The following is a 23,232-nucleotide window of genomic DNA, read 5'->3' as shown; positions in this document are numbered from 1 at the left end:
TCCCTGGATTACGTTCTTTGGATTACCGCTATAACCTAGGTTCCTTTGATTACTCTTTCTGATCCATTCTTATAGGCTTGAGGGGGAGGGGCTAGATATTCTTATGAAATTACAACTTTCTCCCTTTACAAAATGAACGCTGAAATTCCATTAGCTGATCTTAGAGGTTAACTGAAATGAAAGTAGTTAAATCCAGCATGTAGTGATTAGTAGGTCCAATCTTAATTAGATTTATGTATTTTCGTATTAAGGATTCGGTCCTGGGCTTTACAATTACACCCTATAGATTTTTAAGGAACATACATGTACATGTGTATGTTTGTTTTGGATTTTTTAACCAACATTATCATAACTCTATTATTCATCAACTCATGCTCTTGATTTCAAATATGAAAAACAAGGTGTGAACAGACAGACTGACACAATGATTACTGTATACAATAAAAACAAATTATTAAATTCGGTACAATTTTAATTTGCATCCTGTGAAATTTTCTACAATTTGTTTATAGATCCTTAATACATTGAAATCCACCTATATGCTGCAAAAGTTCACTTCATACAAAACATTTAGAATTCCACAGAACATATCATTATAAATGCCAATACATTAACTTAAAAATAAAACCAACTACCATTTTATCATGAGGATTTTTTTTTATTGAAATCCCTAAGAGAGTAAGCAGGTTTGAAAAATTACTTGGTAAACAAGAAATAATTCAAAGAGCCCCAATTCCAATCAGACTGACTGTAACAAAGTCCTTAGGTACAAAACTACATGTAGTACTCCATTACTACAGAGTAGAGGTTCTTTTTCTATAGAATTAATCTGTTACCATACTATTGTAGCTCTGCTCTTAAACTAATACAAAAAAAATCTAATTACATGTATATGAAAAAGCTTCGTTAAAACAATGTTGATATTAAATTCGATTAAAGCTGCAGGAGTCAAAATGTTATAGAATGAGGAATCACTGCATACATTAATTATTGACACATTATAATGTCAATACAAAATGAGATTTTGTGAAAATAAAAAAAAAATAATCACAGTTAAAAAGTATTTTGATTTTTTTAAATGTTAGTTTAAATCATTGAATCAGATATTAACCCAAGCTGTGTTTTCTGAATAATAAAAACATAAAAATTACTCCTGGATTTACATTTGTGATTAATTCATCTGTATATTAAAAATAAACAAAAGGCAGGCGTTACCATATTAACAAAAGGAAAGCATTACCGGGAAATTTTCTACAACATGGCTGACCAGTCTTATATTCAAAATACAATATAGTAGAAATGACAGGGTTATGTTGTTACAAGATTGAAGTCATCACTACGAAAGTTTTATGGTCGTCATCATGAACTCGTGAATCGTAACAGTGTATCCATCTGCGCCATGAAAACTGACTTGTTCAACGTGTCATAGTTTTCCTTTAATCTTTCGTCTACCCCGGACTTGACTTTTTATGAGAAACTCGACGGGTGTTTCTAGAAAAAGCAGAGGACGCTTATCCTACCGGTGCACCTGGTCCATGCTCCCAGTTTTTAGTGGAGTCCGAGTTGCTCATTTGATTTTGTTAACTTTGTATGTATGATTTTAGTTACTTTATGTTCTTTGTTGTGTATGTCTGTTTTTCATGTCTGGTCTTTGTCCCTGGATTACGTTCTTTGGATTACCGCTATAACCTAGGTTCCTTTGATTACTCTTTCTGATCCATTCTTATAGGCTTGAGGGGGAGGGGCTAGATATTCTTATGAAATTACAACTTTCTCCCTTTACAAAATGAACGCTGAAATTCCATTAGCTGATCTTAGAGGTTAACTGAAATGAAAGTAGTTAAATCCAGCATGTAGTGATTAGTAGGTCCAATCTTAATTAGATTTATGTATTTTCGTATTAAGGATTCGGTCCTGGGCTTTACAATTACACCCTATAGATTTTTAAGGAACATACATGTACATGTGTATGTTTGTTTTGGATTTTTTAACCAACATTATCATAACTCTATTATTCATCAACTCATGCTCTTGATTTCAAATATGAAAAACAAGGTGTGAACAGACAGACTGACACAATGATTACTGTATACAATAAAAACAAATTATTAAATTCGGTAAAATTTTAATTTGCATCCTGTGAAATTTTCTACAATTTGTTTATAGATCCTTAATACATTGAAATCCACTATATGCTGAAAAAGTTCACTTCATACAAAACATTTAGAATTCCACAGAACATATCATTATAAATGCCAATACATTAACTTAAAAATAAAACCAACTACCATTTTATCATGAGGATTTTTTTTATTGAAATCCCTAAGAGAGTAAGCAGGTTTGAAAAATTACTTGGTAAACAAGAAATAATTCAAAGAGCCCCAATTCCAATCAGACTGACTGTAACAAAGTCCTTAGGTACAAAACTACATGTAGTACTCCATTACTACAGAGTAGAGGTTCTTTTTCTATAGAATTAATCTGTTACCATACTATTGTAGCTCTGCTCTTAAACTAATACAAAAAAAATCTAATTACATGTATATGAAAAAGCTTCGTTAAAACAATGTTGATATTAAATTCGATTTAAAGCTGCAGGAGTCAAAATGTTATAGAATGAGGAATCACTGCATACATTAATTATTGACACATTATAATGTCAATACAAAATGAGATTTTGTGAAAATAAAAAAAAAATAATCACAGTTAAAAAGTATTTTGATTTTTTTAAATGTTAGTTTAAATCATTGAATCAGATATTAACCCAAGCTGTGTTTTCTGAATAATAAAAACATAAAAATTACTCCTGGACTTACATTTGTGATTAATTCATCTGTATATTAAAAATAAACAAAAGGCAGGCGTTACCATATTAACAAAAGGAAAGCATTACCGGGAAATTTTCTACAACATGGCTGACCAGTCTTATATTCAAAATACAATGTAGTAGAAATTAAAATACAGTGTATAAAATTTATGAAGTTTTAAGCAAACCATATACTTAATTTTTATTTTTTAACCATTTCATCAGGTAATGGAAAGATTAAACTCTACCCTATAAAGTTAATCATTCTACTGGCTGTAATATAATAATTTCAAGGCCCAGCTTCATTAAGAAAAGACTTCAATCATTCCTCAACTCAAATTTTCCTTGCAAAAGCAGCTTGAAATCTGAAATTTGCGAAGAAAAAAAATTTGGAAGTTAGAGGATTTCCTCAACTTGAGAATTTTTATGAAACCCTGTCAAAATACAGTCAATTGTCAGTTTTGGATGATAAATAAAACATTTATTGGAACGTTGTCGTGCATTTTGTAAGTCATAACTTCAGCAAGAAATGGTCAGCCATGCAGATATAGGATTTCTTTTTTACCATGTTTGTTCAACATGACAATTTACAAAAGATAACCAGGATCTCAAATATGTGATGAGAATATGAAAAGACTCAACAAAAACAGAGGTCTAAAACAAAATGGAATGTGATGGAAATAAAATGGATAAGGATTTCATCACAACAAACATCTAAGTGCACATCTGGTTACAAGGTGCTTGTCAAATATTCAGAAAAAAAAGAAATTGAATTTTCAATGCCCCCACACTGCCTGATACTGGCTATTTAGGTAACCAGTATTTTGACAAATTATCAGTGTATCATGGTACCAACATTGAAGATTTAACTTCAATTAGATTCATGTACAAGATATAACATTAAGCTATGAGTATCAATATAAAAAATAACAACCCATACTATCATGAGTATTTCATTTAGACAATGTACCATCATACCATTAATATGTTTAAACATAGATTCCCTACAGTAATTTCACAACTCCAGATGGTGAGATTAAGGTTTTCAACCTAGAAGCCAAGTGAGCATGTTGAAGTCTTTTTTTTTTTTTAATCATAGAGAGTGGAGAAATAATGTAAATCAAGAATTGGCTGAAGGAGAATCTGTTTCTCCCATAAAATCAGTTGAAAACTTGGGAAATGTACAATGGCAGGAAAACTCATGCCGAATCTTAACCATCAGCATGTAGTTAGAGTCACATGCATTTTCAATCATGGACTTTCAATGGCAAAAAAATGTTCTTGGGCAAACCATTTTGAAATTTTTTTATAAACTTGAGACAATTCTCTGCAATGCTCACAAGTCTTCATTATTATTTATACTGAGAAATATTAGGGATGTCAACAAGTATTTGAGAAAGTGATTACCATTCAAAAGCATTGACCATCAAGTAAAAATTATACTTGATTAACTGCTGAATACATAATTAGTATTTAAAATTATAAATACTGGTTATGTATTGACTTCATTTTGAACTTAAGTAAACAAAGCCCTTAAACTTGAACTTCTTTGAATTTTTTTTTTTTTAAATTGAGAATATTTGCTAGACTTGTAGTCTAAATGGTTTCACTATCTTATTTACAAAGAGAGCTTCAAGTATAGATTAATTAAAGCAAAGATTACTCGAGTATAAATTACGAACCAAGTTGACATCTCTAAGAATTAATGGTATATATTACATACATTAAACCGTCTTTATTTGTTGGATCACAGAAATGCCAGAAGCTTATCAAAACAAATTCCAAATTATGGAATACAGTATTACCATCGATTTTCTAGAGTTGTCTTTCTTTGAACAAATATCTTTGTTTTACCAAGCACTGGTGATTTATATTGTTATTTTATTCTTCCTTGTGACTCACAATAAAGTTATTTATATAAATGGCTAATCCATGATAAAACAAGCAATATTTTTTCTCCCATTATTGTTTCTAAAATATTATATCATGTATAATATACTCATTTTAAGACAAAGAAGACATAATTACTTTACTTTTCCAGACAGATTTTCAAAAGATCTTGGTTGATGGAAAAAAAGAAACTATAAAACACTGTTACAACACACATTATGTAAATTAAAAAAAGATGAGCAAATATGTTAACAAAAAGACAGACAAACAAACAAGCTCCAACAAGTCGCCCTCATATACTTCATAGAAGTCATCAATAAAGAAATTAACAAAATACAAAACAGGAGACAAAAATTTAAGGAATCTTAAAACATATATAAAAACTACAAAAATGGTTATACAAACTTAATATGGCAAGCACATCTAGATTATGCCTGGTAAAATAAAGTCCTACTAAGAAAAGTTTCTTCTCACACTCAGGTGTCTGGCTCAGGGTAAAGCTCCTTAAAAAAATTAAAATATGACAGTGATATACCTGTGCTTAGACATTAGGTATTTTTATACCAGGTGCAGCATGAGTAGCCATAATAATCATGATAGTTTACCCTTCATTACCACTCAGGGAAAATATTTAGGAATATTATGCTTTTAAAATGTCTTAAAAGTGAAATTAAAAATAGAGCATTAGTGGAACACTAAGTGATGTGACCCGCACCACTGTAAAAGTGATAAAAAGGGGATGGCAAAATGCTAAAATAGCCTAAATAAAAAAATACGAGATTTTGGATTTGGCTGAAATTAGAACTTATTTGTTTTATGATACTAAACAACTGAGCAAGGTTTTAAAAAAAATATTTGATCCATTCTCAAGTTATCATACGATGGATGAGCAAATTAGCCCACAATACATTTGCTGAGAAAGAACATAAAATGAAGATAAATAATGTCTATACAACATTTTCATTATCAAGACCATACTTTATAAACCAAATATCAATGAAATTAAAGCAAGTATAAAAACAGCTGGAAAATGGCAGCCATCTTGAAAATGGCCAAAGCAATATTAAAAATAGTCATCCTGAGAACAAATTTTTGTCCTCACCATTCAACTTAGAATACCATGTTTACAAGAGAAACCAGAAATCTTCGAAATCTGAGCCTCTGGTGAAAATGGCCACAAAATGACAGCCAGACAAAAATTCTGTTTCAAGGGCCATAACTCCTACATCAACAATGAATCGTTTTAAAAATTTTGGCATCTGTCTGTCTTCTGATGGTGAATAATATCATCCGCAGTCAGAACTTTGCTAAATTCAATGGTTTTTGGGTTATTTGCACAACAAACATATTTTGACCGCTATGTTATATTTTTAGTTACGATTTCAATGTTTTTCAGCCAATGACAAATTTCAAACAATCAGATTAAGAAGGATACCCTTAGAAACAATCACATCAACTTTCATTAAATTTTGTAGAATGGTTTCAGAGATGTAGATTTTCAAAGTTGTACACATGAAAAATGATGAAAAAATCAGTTTCAAGGGCCATAACTTCAACATCAGGCAATGAATCAATTTGAAAATTTCAGAATAAATCTGTCTTCTGATGGTGGACAATATAACCCTTTGTCAGTCAGAATTTTGCTTAATTCAACGCTTTTTTTTTATTATTTGCAAAAATTGTATTTTGACCCCTATGTTCTATTTTTAGTAACAGCTGCCATGTTTTTCAATGTATCAAAAATTTTCAACAATCAGTTAGTGCAGGAGGAACAACCACGCTAAGTTTCATTCCAATTGGTCAAACAATTTCAAAGTAGAAGATGTTTGAAAAAAGCTAATGACCTAATGCTGACAGACAATGGACACAAAGTGATGACAACTGCTCATACAGACTTAAGGAAATACCTGATCGTCTTCTACTGGAAGGAAGAAGAGCACTTCAAACGGAAGGGGATGCTCTATTAAAGGCTACATATTGCAGCTTGAGCACTACAGTAACCTTTTGAAAGTGCCAACCTAATGACTGGGAATTTGCTACTGCAAGGTCATGCATAGAATCAATTCAAGATTTATTAGACAAAACAAAAACACAAGCCTAAGATTCCATAATTTTGGCTGAAATTTGATTAAATGCATAAGAAAATTTCCAGACTAACTTGCTATTGTCTGAAAATTGACACCTTTCAGAAGACTACACAATGGTGTCAATATAGACCTTACCTCCCTGGCAAACTGTGGAATAGTAAAACAAGCCCTGTGTATGTCTGTATTGTAGTAACGTAAACTCATTCTTTTGATTTCAGAATTTGTATAAGTCTTTAGTGGCTCCCTGAAGTTTGTATCCTGAAAATGAAATAAAATTTTTTACTTTAATAACAGACAATTATATTAAATCAAAAGTTTTATACATGTACATGTATCATACAGTAAGCACATAGCAGGGTATTCAAACTTAAACCATTGGTTTTGGGTTATCTACCTTGCAAGCATTTGACAATTTTTTTGTCCAAGACATATCACATACGATGCTTACAAAAGGGCATAATATGGTATATCCATATTGTATGTCACGTAGTTGCTGAAAATACTGTGACCAAAATGTTGTCATTAATCATAAAGACTTGACAACATCAATTAAATTGGCTCACAAATAGCAGATTTTTAAAATGTCTGAATTAGGCAAGAGCAGTATAGGATTCCTAGCTGAAGTTTGAATACCAAATATCAAGTTGCTGTGACAAGTGGTTACTAAAAAAATAGCTAAGAAAATGTTTTCATTAATAATAAATTCTTGATAAACTAATTAAGTCTGTATAACAGAAGTTGTTTTTAGAAGAGTCCTTCTGAGTAGGAGTATAATAAAGCTTACAAACTTACAGGGTTACAGCTACACATGACAAAACCAATATGTCCACCTGTATATGTTGGCATCATGGTGTAAGCATAGTTAACCTTTGGGAAAATCTTCCTGGCCATTGTCATTAATCTCTTAATTAAAGGTAAATCAAGATACATGTTCTCTCCTGGAAAAGCATTAAATAAGAATGTGACTGGTTTCATTTATTTCAAATGCCTATTGCAGAATTCACCTACTTTGAATTCAAAGTATAGTTCTTTCAAAGTCATAATAGTGATTACGGTTCTAACAATGATTGCCCTTTAGTTAAATACTTGTACAATCCACACACTGTTCTATGCATATTTTTTACCAATCCATGACCAATTATTGAAAAATAACAATCAGATCAATAACTGTTATCAGTAACTGATCTGAATTTTGTTTTGTTAAGTAATAATGAGAGCTCAGCAACTTACCTGTATTTCATTTTTTTATACAAATGAATCAAGTATCATGATATAATTTCCAATTTAGTCAAGGGATTCAAAATTTGAAGAGAAAAAGGTCCTGGCCTTCTTTGAAACATGAATGGATGGTTTTTCAGAAGGAGAAAGGTCTCAATAAAAGTAAACATAAATATGGTAGGCCCAGAATATATGTAAATGAAATTTCAATGTTCCTGCAAAAGAATTGGGGGGGGGGGTCTTGAACAAGTGATAATTGAACCCCTGATTCACATTTAATTCTAAATACTGATTTCATGCTTTGCATTTTAAAACCATTTACAAAACCAAAAATAAAATGATTTTTTTTTTAAATACATGCAAGTATATCTTGTTTGTAAATAATTGTCATGAAAAAATAAGTCTGTAAAATATACATCAATAAGCAAATCGACAGACAGGTAATGTAAAAAGTAGACAATCAAATTTTAAATGGATGGATTGAACAAATCCATGACTGATCTCTACCTGATAAATAATTGATGACCAACTTAATAATAATCATTATAAATATACATATGTACTATGTAGGTTATTATGCAGTCACCAACAATCTTAGTTTGATTGTTCTAACACATGTTTTGATAAGATAAGATGGTTTTATTTGCCAATCATGGACCTTCTCAGGTAGAAATATTTAATACAATGATTTCAACTATTTTAGAAAAATGTGTAAATTTACAATTAAATCATGAAAAATCCTCAAAGCATGAGGAAATGTGGTCTAAAAAAGTATTTCTGCTCAAGAGTTGATCTACTTTGTATATTCTGTGTGATCGTCGCTGTTTGATATTTAAGAATTGGAAAAAAAAAAAAAATTGTCTATTGAAAAATAACATAAATTTTCCATGTGCATATTGTTTATTGCGTGAAGTGCAATAAACAAAATATGCACATGGAAAATTTATGTTATTTTTCAATAGACAAAATTTTTATTATTGCCAATTCTTATAAATTAATTTCAAAATATATTTTTATCTTTAAACAAGAGAAAAGTAGCTCTGAATTTAACTGAATAGGGGCATGTCAACATTTTTTTTATCCATTGAGATACATGTATAACAAAATTATTTTAACCAATCAGATTACAGTATTTATCTCAAATTTATTCATAATGTACTGTTAGTAATACAATGTAATTATATATACTATTTGTCACTTATTTTTTGTTTTATCTAAATATGCATTAGTTTGACTTTTTCCAAACAAACCGTGAAATGACTATTCATCCATGACTTATTTTCTCACCTTGACAACAAATGATACCATTGGGTTTTAAGGCTCTTTTCATGTTATTGTAGTAGTCTGCTTCAAACAGTTCTACAGCAGGTCCTGCAAAATAGTCATACAGAGATATTTATAAAAAAAAAGTTCATGATCTTAGCCTGTTTCAAGTTTGTTTTTTTTGTTGAGGAAGGCATTTATTTTTTCAATGTTCATAGCCATAGGTAAGACTCCCCATTTTGGCAGGATATTTCCTAAAAAATTCAATGATATCACACTTACATGACTGTATTAAAGCAGTAGATTAAGCAACTTCTAATTTTTTCAGTTTGAAATCATAATAAATTAAAACGTAATGAGACAGTCATACAAGCAACAAAAGAGGGCCTTAGAACCAGGAAATTAACTTTGACATGTAAATAATGTTACCATAATGCTATTTTCTGAAATAACATTATAACTATTTGCACTAATAATGACATTCAATGAAATTGACTTTTGGCCTTACAGCACAACAAACTAGCAGCACAAACATTTTAAACCAAATATCCATTCTTAGCCAATCAAATTCCAGTATTTTCTCATTCAATATCTCTAATACAACTATGTTTTATGGGCAATAAGTCAAGAATTCTTAGCAGAAGCTGGAGATACTGAGAACAATTACCCAGCTCCCACCCAAGAAATCATAAAGGAAACCTTAAAAGATGTTCAGATGAAATGCAAAATAGGATATGCACAATACCATCATCTGAATAATTATGAACATGTTCAAATTTCATTGAATTCCATTCAGTAGATTGGGAGGAGTTGTGGATAGAACCTGTGCATGGACAAACAAACAGATCACAAAATAACTCTTACCTTTAAGCTGGGATACCAGTAACAAAAAAGAAATACTACATGTATTGGATCCTACCTACTGGATCAGGGGAATCTGTTATAATGACATCAAATTCCTCTCTATGATCTTTAACATACTTAATACCATCACCAACAAACAGCTCCATTCTGGGGTCATCAAAACTTTGGGCCATATTTGGTAGATATTTTTTACTCACATTCACAACCTCCTGCAAACAGTACAAAGGGTCAGAATGTCAGCAAAGTATTTCTAAATGTTCATTTTCAATTTAATCTAATATAATTGGAAATAAGACTAACTTACTGGTTCTATAATATAACCAACTCCTTATTTCAAATTAGGCCTAACAAATAATAGTCTTGTTTCCTGCTTCCAGCAAGTAAAATAGGGAAGGAAGGTTACATATGGAAATCATTTTATTTCTGAAAACATTTCTCATTCTGTTAATGGGGTGAAAATCTAGACTTTTGACAGTGCTTGTGCCGAAATGGCCATAAAATGTTAAGGGTAGGCACAAAGAATAAAGTAAACTTTAGGTAAGGCAGTAGGAAATTGACATATCATTTTTTTTTGCCTTAGCCACTATCAGAAATTGTTTTTACACCCCAATTTGTAAATATCCAGTTTTAGTAATAATCTATTGACCGGAAAAATTATAAATTGCTTCATGTTGAGTTTTAATCCTTGTGACTTAATGGCTTTTCTCCAGTATTCAAATTAAAATTTGCTGTCATTTCTATACAATAAACTGTATGCCTCAGTGCCTTACATTTAAAGAGTCCTTTATCTGCTAGATCTATATGATAATCATAAGTGTGTTTTAAATCCTGATATTTCCTTACAAGAATAATAATTTGTAATATTTTAAAGTAAGTGGTAAGTGGTAAAATACCTTTTGGGAGTCGGTGACTAAAGCTAATTTCCAATAGCCACCTACCATTTTAAAAGCTTTAGTGCTAAGACACTGAATCCCAGAAGTAACAACAATGCTTAGTGTATCATGTAGTATTACCCAACATAGGAATGACTTACCTCATCAATCTCACATAGTACAACTTTCTGGACGGACTGGTACTTAAGGACTTCTCTGACTACACCTCCATCTCCCCCTCCTACTACAAGTACCTGCATATAACAAATACATGTATGCAATGAGCAATTTCCTTTCAAGAGGCACGTCCACTGCACAGTGTTCAGAGAGGCAGATATAACTAGAAATAATGTGACCCAGCTCACAAAGAGAATACCCCTACTTCAAATGGATTTCATTGTAAAACACTTGTTGATCTCCCTTCTGATTCCTCCGACAGTAATTATATTCCTTCTTGCATATCTACATATGGTGCCTAACCTTCCTATGAAATTTCATCAAAATCCTTTGAGCAGGAAATGAGGAGATGCTCTTACAAGGTTTAAACAAAACCTGTAAATCAGATTTTCTCCCTTTGGATTCCTCCAACAGTACTTATTTTCCTTCAAACATATCTAAATATAATATTCAATCTTCCTATATAATTTAATCACAATCCCTTGCGCAGTTTAGGAGTTGTGTTTACAAAAAATGTGGACAGACAGACAGGCAGGGTGATTACTATAAACCACCCGAACTTTGTTTGCAGGGGGTATAAAAAATGGGATCCACGCTGTCATTTGCTCATTTTTGCCTACATTTTGCACAAGTTTCTAAGAAAAGAAAAATTCCAAACAAAGGAAACTAAACACTGGTTTCCTTTGCAAATACAGCCTGCTTTTTGCGCATTACATAGGAATAGTACAAATTTTGTAGAAAAAGTGTTTTTTTTTTTCACTAAAGTAAGCCTAAAGAAAAATTTTTAAGCCCCAAAAATATTTATATCCCAAAATTGGTTTTTGACAGAAATAATTTTTCAAACTGTGAAAATATGTTCACTTTAATATAAAATCAATGAAAATAAGCAACCCTGACAACTTATACATACAGTTCTGGTAGTTGTTGTAATATTGTCTATTATGTAAAAGAAGTATTTCACAAGAGCATTGCAATTACATGTTGTGGGTTAGCCTGATGTGTATTTCACAAAGAGCATTGCAGTTACATGTTGTGGGTTAGCCTGATGTGTATTTCACAAGAGCATTGCAGTTACATGTTGTGGGTTAGCCTGGTATGTATTTCACAAGAGCATTGCAGTTACATGTTGTGGGTTAGCCTAGTATATTTCACAACAGCATTGCAGTTACATGTTGTGGGTTAGCCTGGTATGTATTTCACAAGAGCATTGCAGTTACATATTGTGGGCTAGCCTGGTGTGTATTTCACAAGAGCATTGCAGTTAAATGTTGTGGGTTAGCCTGGTATGTATTTCACAAGAGCATTGCAGTTACATATTGTGGATTAACCTGGTATGTATTTCACAAGAGCATTGCAGTTACACGTTGTGGGTTAGCCTCATATGTATTTCACAAGAGCATTGCAGTTACATGTTGTGGGTTAGCCTGGTATGTATTTCACAAGAGCATTGCAGTTACATGTTGTGGGTTAGCCTGGTATGTATTTCACAAGAGCATTGCAGTTACATGTTGTGGGTTAGCCTGGTGTGTATTTCAGAAGAGCATTGCATTTACCTTTTGTGGGTTACCATGGCAATTGAGTGGCAAATGAGCAATCATTTCCTGATAGGCAAACTCATCTCTTTCTGTGCACTGAATTACACCATCCAATACCAAAACATTTCCAAATGATTTACTGAAAATAAAAAAATAAAAATCTTATCTACATTCATATAAAATTGACTGTCTATGCCAGACCCAAAAGGGTAGTCAAGGCCATTTCATTAAAATATTTTCAGCCATATAAATTGTACATTCATGAATTTCGTTGCATGCATCCTACAAGCTTTTTCGTTCACCAGTTGCTACTGAAAGGCCTCTGCATTTGTTTCTCATTGTTATTGTTTGAATCAGTACACACGCATTTGAACTTCATATCTTATCTAAAACACAGACAAGGTTACAAGGATAATCTTTTTTATCAAATTAAGGGTGTAAGGGCCCTCAAAGGGGCATCATTTTGACATTACATCAACAATAGCATACACACATACATATTCAAACAAGATGAATTTGTTGTGTTATAATATATATATACAAGTAGTAGATCCTTTGGTATAGTGCATGCTCAATATACATGTACACTTCCGCGAGGAAAATTCTTTTGTTTTACCCAAGCCAAACCTTGCAGAAGTGTATACTGGGCATGCTCATCAACTTACCGCAAAAAGATCCATACATGTGCGTACAATAAATAATAAAACATATTTGGAAATAAATTAATCAGAAATAAATACTGTAGTCTGATTGGTTAAAATAATTTTTACATATAACTACATGCATCATTTCAAGATTAGGATTTTTTGCATGTTTTTAGGACTATAGATCCACTATCTATTTTACTGTTGACTGAAAATTGAATATGCAGTATTTTTCTATACTGATATAAATTAATTTGAGATAAATATTGTAATCTGATTGGTTAAAATAATTTTGCTATATCTCAATGGATGCAAAAAATATTGACATGCCCCTATTCAGTTAAATTCAGAGCTACTTCTTCTCATGTTTAAAGATAAAAATATGTTTTAAAAATTAAATTATAAGAATTGGCTATGATAAAAATTTTGTCTATTGAAAAATAACATAAATTTCCCATGTGCATATTTTGTTTATTGCACTTCGCACAATAAACAATATGCACATGGAAAATTTATGTTATTTTTCCAATAGAAAAATTTTTCGTTATTGCCAATTCTTAATTGTGAAAGTATTTTTCTTGGGTATCAATTCACATGATTTCATGAGTTTGGTAAACCATGAAATATGGTTCCCATTGAAAGGGAAATTCATTTGTCAGATGGAGTTGTAAAATCCATGAATTCAAGAATCTACATATTAACATTTGTTCCCTAAACCAAACAAATTGGTACATGTACCCATGAATAAAAGTACTTTGATGGTATTTGCTTAGTGTGGACCACATGTACTCTCTAAGCATAATTAAATAAAATAAAACAAATCTACTCCATATTTAGATCAGTAGTATACATACATATGACTTACATGAATCAATGGATGATAATTGCGCTTTATCAGATAACAATCAGCATATGTCATCAGCTGTGGTTTACTTGTTAGTTATGTAATACATATCAATGTCATTTTTTAAATTTTTTAAAAAATTTTTTTATTCAGTAAATAGGGCGATGTTATTTCATTATCTGATCTTTATTTTCAATTGAAATAAAGGGAAAATCAAATTACTATGGTCAAAGTATAAACATATAAAAAGGTCTTTAACAGCAAAACCTGTCTTTAAGTGACCTTCAATGGTCACATAAGACAAGTGACCTTAATAAACAGGTAAATTTTACACAGTATGCACTACATGGGGACATATCAGTCTTTTAAGTCTGGTTATTGCCAAATACAGGAGGTAATTTGAACAGGTTTGACTGACATCAAAAATAGGGCATTACATGTAATTCATCATGAAGTAAATGTGATACCCTGCCACATAATTGAGAAAAAAGGGGATGAAAAAATGTTCAAAATGGCTTCACTTGAAAACAACATTTTTGGATTTTGCTTAAAAATTGAACATGTAATTTGTGTTACTTAACAACTGTGCATCTGTTTTCAAGTTATCCCCCGAAAACTGTGAGGGCAGACGGACAAATACATGTAAAGGGATAGACAGACTGAGAGATGGACAGACTCATACACACTTTTTTCGGAGTGTATCACATAATACTTTGCTACCTGTAGTAGGGTATAAAAACCAACTCAATATCTAAAAGTGTAGAAAAAAAACTGTTAAAGAAATTACCTTCTTTTAATATTGTACATGTGTTGGAAATAAGTAGCAAGTATCCTTACATTTTCCTTATATGCACCCGGTACAAAGTACATGTATACAACTTTCCCTTGAATTGCTTAGTCATGATTTGTGTTATTTTTAGATTTTCAATATATGTACATGTATGTTCAACAGGCTTAATATGCATGTTCATGCATACATGTACTTTAGACCACAAGTACATGCATAAAAATGCTTCAAAGCTAGAGATACCTTCTTTAATAAACATTTTTTTTATCCTTCAATGATTAACTCCTATACTATAGTAAAGAGGGTGTAATATTTAGCAAATTACTCCAAAAGGCCTTGATTGTTCAGTTTACCTGGTCATCATCTTTTTTTTAACTACATGTATTGACTGGGTCACAAATGCACATATTTTTCTCACTTTGATGCTCTTGAGGTTAACCTATATGTTGAAATCTGATACAGCATGATCAGATGACTATTAACAACCATGGTTTGGTTAATTTGTACATGTACATGTAACTTATAGTAATAAATTTACTGTTCAACTTATCAACAAATGTGTAATAAAGTGCATGTCCAATTATCACTTTTTTCCCTAGGTTGCAAATTTGGCCACTCCCTAAGCGGGGAGTTTGATTTTGAGTTTTGGCTAAATATTCCTAATTGTATTTGCAAATGTATAATATGTATGTAACCACCCAACATTTATTAAACCTTTACTTATTATTATTCATGGTTAGGCCTGTGATTTGCTGCTCCAACTGAGCAGAACATGTCAAAGACACTGTACTATTCTAGGCTTCTAGCTAAACTGCAAGTGCATGTACTAGTACAGTGTCAGTGGTGTACATGCATCTGCTAAGTGTCACTATTTGTGGGGGATTTCCTTTTAAGAGCTCCAAAATTTAGATGCAAAGAGAGATACATGTATATTAAGAACAATTTACAACCAAACATTTAAATACATGTAAGTGGTGCATTAGATTTGTTTTCTCATAAAAAGCCAAATTAAAACAACACTTTGATGAATTTGAAAGTTTGCCTGGCTCCTGTAATGATTTTCTTCTGTGATGAGAACTTTATGTGTAAAAACTCCATGGACATTTTCAAATTTTGGGAAGTATGTCATTGACAAAATTATCCAAAAAGAGATTTAGAATGACATAATTTAACACTCTGCATAAGCTAAAGTCTTTTCTGTAAATGAAATTGGCAAATTGTAAAATATTTGCCATGAAATAAATATCATGATATATTAGAAATTCAAATTCACAATTTTTGAAAGGGTACAATGTAGCGTGAAATATAATTTAACATAATTCAAGACTAACCTTTTAAATACCAAAATCTCTTGAAACTTCGATCGCTCTTTGAACAAAATTTTTTCAACTTCTAAACCAAAACTTATGCCATCAAACAGATCACTTTCTTCCCGAAACCAACTTCCGTCAAGCCCGGCCATGACAGGTAACTGAGGGATTGCTTCACTTATTTTTCAAAGAAGTTTAATGAAAATCGAACAAGCCGAGGCTTCAGCTCCATGCGGTACAAAGAGTTCCGAATAGCTTGTTAAAAAATCGCGGGAAATAGATGAGACTAAAATAATGCTTGTCGTTTCTCCTCCGATCCGCTATATGTACTGCTTAACTACTTTAGCTTAACACATGTCACATATGATTTAAGTCACGTTGAGGAGTTCTAATGTATAACTTTCAGGGAAAAAAACATGTATTTGATAAAAAAAGTAATAATAAACTAGTAATAATAATTTGAGATCCCTGTTTTTTTTTCGGGAGTGTAAATCGGTTTTCCAGAAACAATATAATGCCACAGACCTGTGATTATGTACAGCTAGCTAGGTTATGATAGTGCTAAGGGGCTGTTCAATATTTATCAGATTACTGGGCCGGTGCGAATGTATACTGGGCACATATTTTTTTTACATTCTCTTACAGCTGGGCCGAACATTTTTTTAACAAACATCAAATTGTTTGAAAAAAAGGAGAAAAAAATCATCAAAAATATAGGGAAAGGTAACTATGCAAGTAAAGTAGCCGTATTGTGCCGTATCAGAGACATATATCATGTACTGCACTTTTTCAATATAATTTAGGTAAGTATATTTGTCTTGGTGCAAAAACCAGTTTCAACAACAAAGATCAAGTTGATGGTATGTGAATATATTCAATAAAACATGTAAAAAAAAACAGAAAAAAAGGATTAACTTTAACCGTATAAAGTTGAACATAATTTCAAAACTTCAGTCAATCTTTATGAATATTGGCATAACAAAGTTGACATCAAGTAGTAATAAAATAAAATAAGCTTTGATATGTAAAATTAAGTAGAATATAAAAATAAGAATAATTTTTATATCTGGAAATATATATTAATTGATAATTTGAAATAAGACACTCAGACCAACAAGTCAAAGAGTTTTATATCTAATTACATTCTTCATCTTGATAATAACTGGAGGGTCTTTAAAGGTCTTTAAAAAGTAAAATATCTTGCTGGGCAATTAGTATTTTTTCTGCTTTAACAGTTAATTGGGCATGTAGTTTGTTTTTGTTGATAGATATTTTAAAGAGGAAAAAATTGCATCGCTCCAGTAATTTTATAAATATTGAACGGTCCCTAACAGTATATAAAGTCCATGGTCTTAATATAGGTTCCACATCTGCATATGATATATTTGTTTTTTGTTTGTTGTTTTCTTTTTGGAAAGGGGGATCTTGACTTCACTTTTGGGTCTCGCGCGTTTTTACATGTAGTATTTAGTGAACCAACAACTGTTGGAACCCAAACTTCGACTGGATATCCTACTTATGTTCACACTCTGGTTACACCCCCCCCCCCCGCACCCCGCGTAGGTCTTGGAGCGTTTTCCCACTATAACCGTCTATTCCATGTAGGTACACCAACTGACTTAAGAATCAATGATTTCTATTGAATGAGGTCTTCAGGTTAAAAAGACCCCTTTTAGTATGCATTTTGGGAAGGAATCGAAGTGTTTTAAACCCTTAAGTTTTTGATTGGCTATGAAACAACAATGGTTCCTATGAATATATAAACTTCGTAATTATACGTGTCCGTTTGAGACTTCGGAAAAAACGATCTGCAGTAAAAATAAACCATTTCGAAAAATGATTTTTAAGTATTTTTTCTCGAAGATTTAAAAAACTCAAGCGGACTATACATTTGTATATCTATTTGAGATTATGACTGTATGCACTACATCGAGAGTTTAAATGTATGGATCTTAAATCTGTCCAATAAAAATGTTTACTGTTGTTTCAAATGTAAGTCAATAACCTTTTAAGTCCGAGTCCATATAAAATTCAGACACTGCCGATGCACATGGTAGAGATTCATGGTGAATGCATACTTATCATTTTATATGAACTATATTTTTACGTATCAACAGTCCTTTCTGTATTCATATCTGTGTTATTTCAATCAAGAATGACAACTCTTGCAAAGTGAAAATTTCATGCTTACGCGAACTACTAGTATCTGAATCAGAAATATAAGTGAATTAGTTGGGTTTTTGATGACTCCTACAATGTAAGCGGTTGAAATTACCGTTCCTACATACCCCAACGGCACCAAGTCAGAAAATAACTTGCCAGAGAACTTCTAGCACTGCTGGAGTAAGGATGGCACCAAGTAAGAAATAGCTTTCCAGAAAACCTGTAGCACTACTGAAGTAAGGATGGCACCAAGTCCGAAATAGCCTGCCAGACAACATCTAGTATTGTTGGAGTAAGGATATGACACCAAGTAAGAAATAGCTTTCCAGAAAACCCCTAGCACTACTGAAGTAAGGATGGCACCAAGTCAGAAATAGCCTGCCAGGCAACCTCTAGTATTGTTGGAGTAAGGATATGGCACCAAGTCAGAAAATAGCTTGCCAGTCAACCTCTAGCACTGCTGGAGTAAGGATGGCACCAAGTAAGAAATAGCTTTCCAGAAAACCTGTAGCACTACTGAAGTAAGGATGGCACCAAGTCAGAAATAGCCTGCCAGACAACATCTAGTATTGTTGGAGTAAGGATATGACACCAAGTCAGAAAAAAGCTTGCTATACAACCTCTATCACTACTGAAGTAAGGATGACACCATGTCAGAAAATAGCTTGTCAGACATCTCCTGTCTTATGTGTATAAGGACTGCTTCTTAAATTCTAGATATGGGATAAACTCCGTGGGTGGGTACTTCCATTAGACATATGCATGTGTCACAGAACAGGGCCAATTTTTCACAAATGACCTGTCATGATCATGGTTGCAATTTTTTCGCCCCTGTCAATAACAGGATTATCTTTTTTAAAGTATAAATCACTTGGTATGTACGGTTTTTTTTACAATTCACCCTCTGTTTATACTAGCGAACTCACTGATTTAAGTGTAACGTTATATCAGTATATTTTACAATTGAATGTCATTGACAGGGTGTGATTTTTCAAATTTCAAGATCATGAACAGTTACCGGTACGTTTGACCATCATAATCGGCATATTTACCAATTTTTTTTAATGGAGTAACCCCGGGAATAAACTGCAAATACATGTAAATAATGATAAGTTGCAGAAATTAAAGACACTTTCGCGGTCTTTTGGGTGTAAGAGGGAACTTTGCATTTAAAAAAACGTAAGCCCCATTTTCATTGCAAACATTTACATACCTGAGAAAATTTGCATATTATACAACAAAGACCTCGCTAAAATATAATGTGCATAATGTCCATACACATATGAGATTTGTTTATGCTAAATCAAGAGGAAGAAATCTCTTCAGTTTTCTTGAATTAATTTTTTACACATGTTAGCGTACGTGATACAAGCATGTATTTCTTAATGTTCAAGACTGTGTTAGCCAAAACTTATTTTATAGGGGACGGAACAATGTACATGTAAATTTATTTCATGTAATTTAAAAAATCTTCTTCCACTTCCAAAACGAAACCCCTGAAATAAAATTCTTACTGAATACTGAATACGGGAATACCCTTTATCTGCCAATATATAGCCTCTACGAATATACACTATCAATACTCTTACAGTGCCTAAAAATTTAAGCATCTGAGGAAACAAGTAGCCCGTCAGAATAAGCAAAATGAAATTGTGGCAGATGTCCAAACAAGAGCTTGCCACACAGACATTAGTGGGAAGAAAGTGGAGATGGATTGGACACACGTTGAAGGAAAAAATTGGATGTTCACATAGAAACAGCTGAACATTCCTCAAAATTAAGGTCGTTTTACGAACGCAGCAGTAGTGCCTGACGTCCGAACGTTAACTGAATTGTGTATAGTATTTTTAAATTGGTTTCTTGTTTGTTTGTTTTTTTTTTTTGGTTTGGTTTTGTTTCATTTGTTTTCGTAATCAGTTGTGATTTTTACATGTAATGGGAACCAGAATCAATTAAAAATCGATTTTTGTTTTTATTTTCTGATTTCTGAACCTCGTAACAATTTGCTCCGTCAGTCAGACTAACAGTGAAGCTAGAGTTATCTCTCTTATTACACTATTATAATTTAATTATTATAATATCAATCAGTTGTCAATCAACAGAACTGAACTGCAGATGTTACTCAAAACTAAATGTTTTTACAAAAAAAGGCGCTCATATGGGATGATCATTTGCTATTGAGGGGAAGACTTGGAAGATTTCGTCGGATCAAATTATTTATGTTTACCATGTCAACGGTTGAAATATTTATTCAAGTTTCACATACATGGAACAAGTTATTTATTTGCACATTTGTAAAAGCATAATGTTCGGATCAGAACTCTGTTGAAGTATGCAATCTTAGTTTTACAAAGTGTATTTGTATTTTCCAAATGTGCCTACAATTAGGTGCTACATACGTACCTTAACAACTGTAAAAAATGTAATACTGAACGCAAGCGTACTACATACTAATAAAATAGAGAACTGCAAAGTTTACAGAGTCACTGAATAAATCTTCCTCCTAAGTCAGAGTTTTGAGTCGGAGCGAAGATAGACTCGAAACTCTGACTTGGGAGGATGTAAATTAATAAGTCAGAAGAAAAGACAATGGAAGAAATTTTACTGTAATTGAAGTTTTATATCAGTGGGACAATTCTAAACTGCTGAATACCCTACATTTTTAATTAACTTAACCTGTTTCGAATAAACCATGTAAATAGACCTTTTTCATATTTCCGACGTTTTAAATTTTAAAGGTGTATTCCACTTATTGAAGACAAATTTCGTTATCTCTGTAAGTATTAATTATTTTTATAAAGGTTATACGAAGGTACAGGTGTTGCGTTTCACTATATCTGTTCCTTTTCTATTTAACATAGCATAACACTCCATAAAAGTAAAGCAAAATATTTCCAGGCCAAGATAGGCTATCAAAATATCCAGGTCAGGTCAGTTCTATTTTCTGGTTTGGTCAAACCAAAATTGAGGCCAGGTCAGGCCAAGCCAAGTCAAAATCGAGGTCAGCCTAAAATCAATGCCAGCCTAATGAGGCCAACCATGTTTTAGAGTATGATTTAAAAGAGGTCAGCACAAAATCAGTGCCAGCCTAATGTATCCAACCATGTTTTAGAGTATGATTTAAAAAGAGGTCAGCCCAAAATCAATGCCAGCCTAATGAAGTCAACCATGTTTTAGAGTATGTTTTAAAAAGATAAGTTAAAATGTTTTATCCTATTATTATTTTCAAAATTAAAATTGCCCAAGTCACCTTCAAAATCAAATGGTCGTCCAGTTAACAAAATGCAAACTACACCTGCTTCGATTTGAATTCCTCGGAACTTGCATTGCATGCGCCAAGATTTACCGTTTTCACATTGCTCACTGAGAAGAAATGCGAACACATTCACCGTTTAAGTGTTACATAATGTGACTAACTTTCTTATTTGATCGGTGACCCCCACTTTTTAAAGCGTTAGTATCAGCTAATTGATACGTTTTCGTACGGCAAGTTCGAAAAAAAAATCTTAATGTGAGAAGCATGTCAGATTTACATGGATATTTACCAAAAGATAGTTTTTTTCTTTTGGCGGCAAACAATAAAAGATTCTTTTTAGACAGATAAAATACATTTTAGTTTGTATTAAAGATTATAAAAATAAAGTAAAGAGAATTTCCGATCTACTAGTGTGCGACATGAGTCAATCGTTAACAAATAAACTAGATCACAGATGTCCGAATTAAATTCTGAAAATTACAATAACTCCCGATTTGACGAACTGATGAACTTTTATATCTTTACTATGAGCAAAGTGATCTATATTTGTCATAAGACTATTTCCATGCCTTGGTACTTGGGAACATTTATGTAGAATTTTACGAAATTCCTAACAATAGAATTGATTGGTGGGCTTTGTCTTTAGATGGTGAATAAACCTCCTGAATCATTTCTGTCAAACCTGCAAAAGGACATATACACCGAAACTAATTTTTCACATGTTTCGGGTGAAAAGAACAAATATATTTAGAAGTATATATTGCATACAAAAGATCCAATACTACCCCATTATAAAATAATGTAGATTATCATGGTAAGGGGAAAAAATAAATGAGTTGACTTTCTCACTTGCGCAAATCTTGCTCAACCACCGCTAGAAGAAAATAATCTGTGTCATTTATAATTGAATTCAAAAAGGAATGGGATAAAGATTTGAAAGACCATATACACATCTCTTATTCTATAGTTATGATAGCGTAAGGAGCGATTTTAAAAAATACATGTAAAATAGAAATTGATCTGACTATATCAATACATGAAATAACAATTCTCTTAGACCTGAACGATGAGCCATAAATTAGTCTGAGGAATAACAGTAAAATTTGTCTAAACAGAACCGCGAATAAACCAGAAACCTGTCTAAACCATGCAGACATTATCTGAAGTTTATTCAAAATAAATTCAATGCATTTCGAACCTTTACAAAACCAAACAACTGCCTTAAGGAGGTAGACCTAGGGTAAGGGACACAACTCTTACAAATCATTGGAATGTTTGTATTCAGCATTTTACAGCAAAACTTATGTAGGCATCAAAGGAATTTGGATTGATTTCAATCTGTTTTAATTGAAAGTTTGAAAGGCTTCGATGATATTGAATATGATACAAACACATCACTGATTTCAAGAGTTATGTCCCATACCTTAGGTCTACCTCCTAAACCGATCAAATAATTAAGTCCGATTAGAGTTTGGTCTAGGCATATTTGCCTGTGTATATTCTATCTAGATATTTT

General features: G+C 32.1%; 1 protein-coding gene across 4 annotated transcripts; it reads right to left on the bottom strand.

Annotated features, from left to right (window-relative positions):
* Positions 1-454: 454 nt before the first annotated feature.
* LOC148607570 (spermidine synthase-like) lies at positions 455-16,545 on the bottom strand. Of its 4 annotated transcripts, none has more exons than XM_088544690.1 (8): positions 16,319-16,545; positions 12,731-12,851; positions 11,162-11,254; positions 10,184-10,337; positions 9,289-9,372; positions 7,576-7,721; positions 6,919-7,041; positions 455-5,199 (listed from the first exon to the last, which is right to left on the bottom strand). In XM_088544690.1, exons 1-8 carry the CDS (start codon positions 16,447-16,449, stop codon positions 5,173-5,175), a joined length of 879 nt encoding a protein of 292 aa, XP_088400816.1. In that variant the 5' UTR covers positions 16,450-16,545; the 3' UTR covers positions 455-5,172. The 4 variants fall into 4 exon arrangements, with proteins under 4 accessions (XP_088400816.1, XP_088400817.1, XP_088400818.1 ...); XM_088544691.1 differs by lacking the exon at positions 16,319-16,545 and adding an exon at positions 14,988-15,078; XM_088544692.1 differs by lacking the exon at positions 16,319-16,545 and adding an exon at positions 13,015-13,106.
* Between the last annotated feature and the right edge of the window lie 6,687 nt (positions 16,546-23,232).

This window comes from Perna viridis, chromosome 9, assembly GCF_037379345.1.
Source record: "Perna viridis isolate PV_CMFRI_1.1 ecotype Kerala chromosome 9, ASM3737934v1, whole genome shotgun sequence".
Taxonomy (NCBI): domain Eukaryota; kingdom Metazoa; phylum Mollusca; class Bivalvia; order Mytilida; family Mytilidae; genus Perna; species Perna viridis.
The sequence above is the reverse complement of the archived record's forward strand: the minus strand, read 5'-3'. Positions and strand labels throughout refer to the sequence as shown.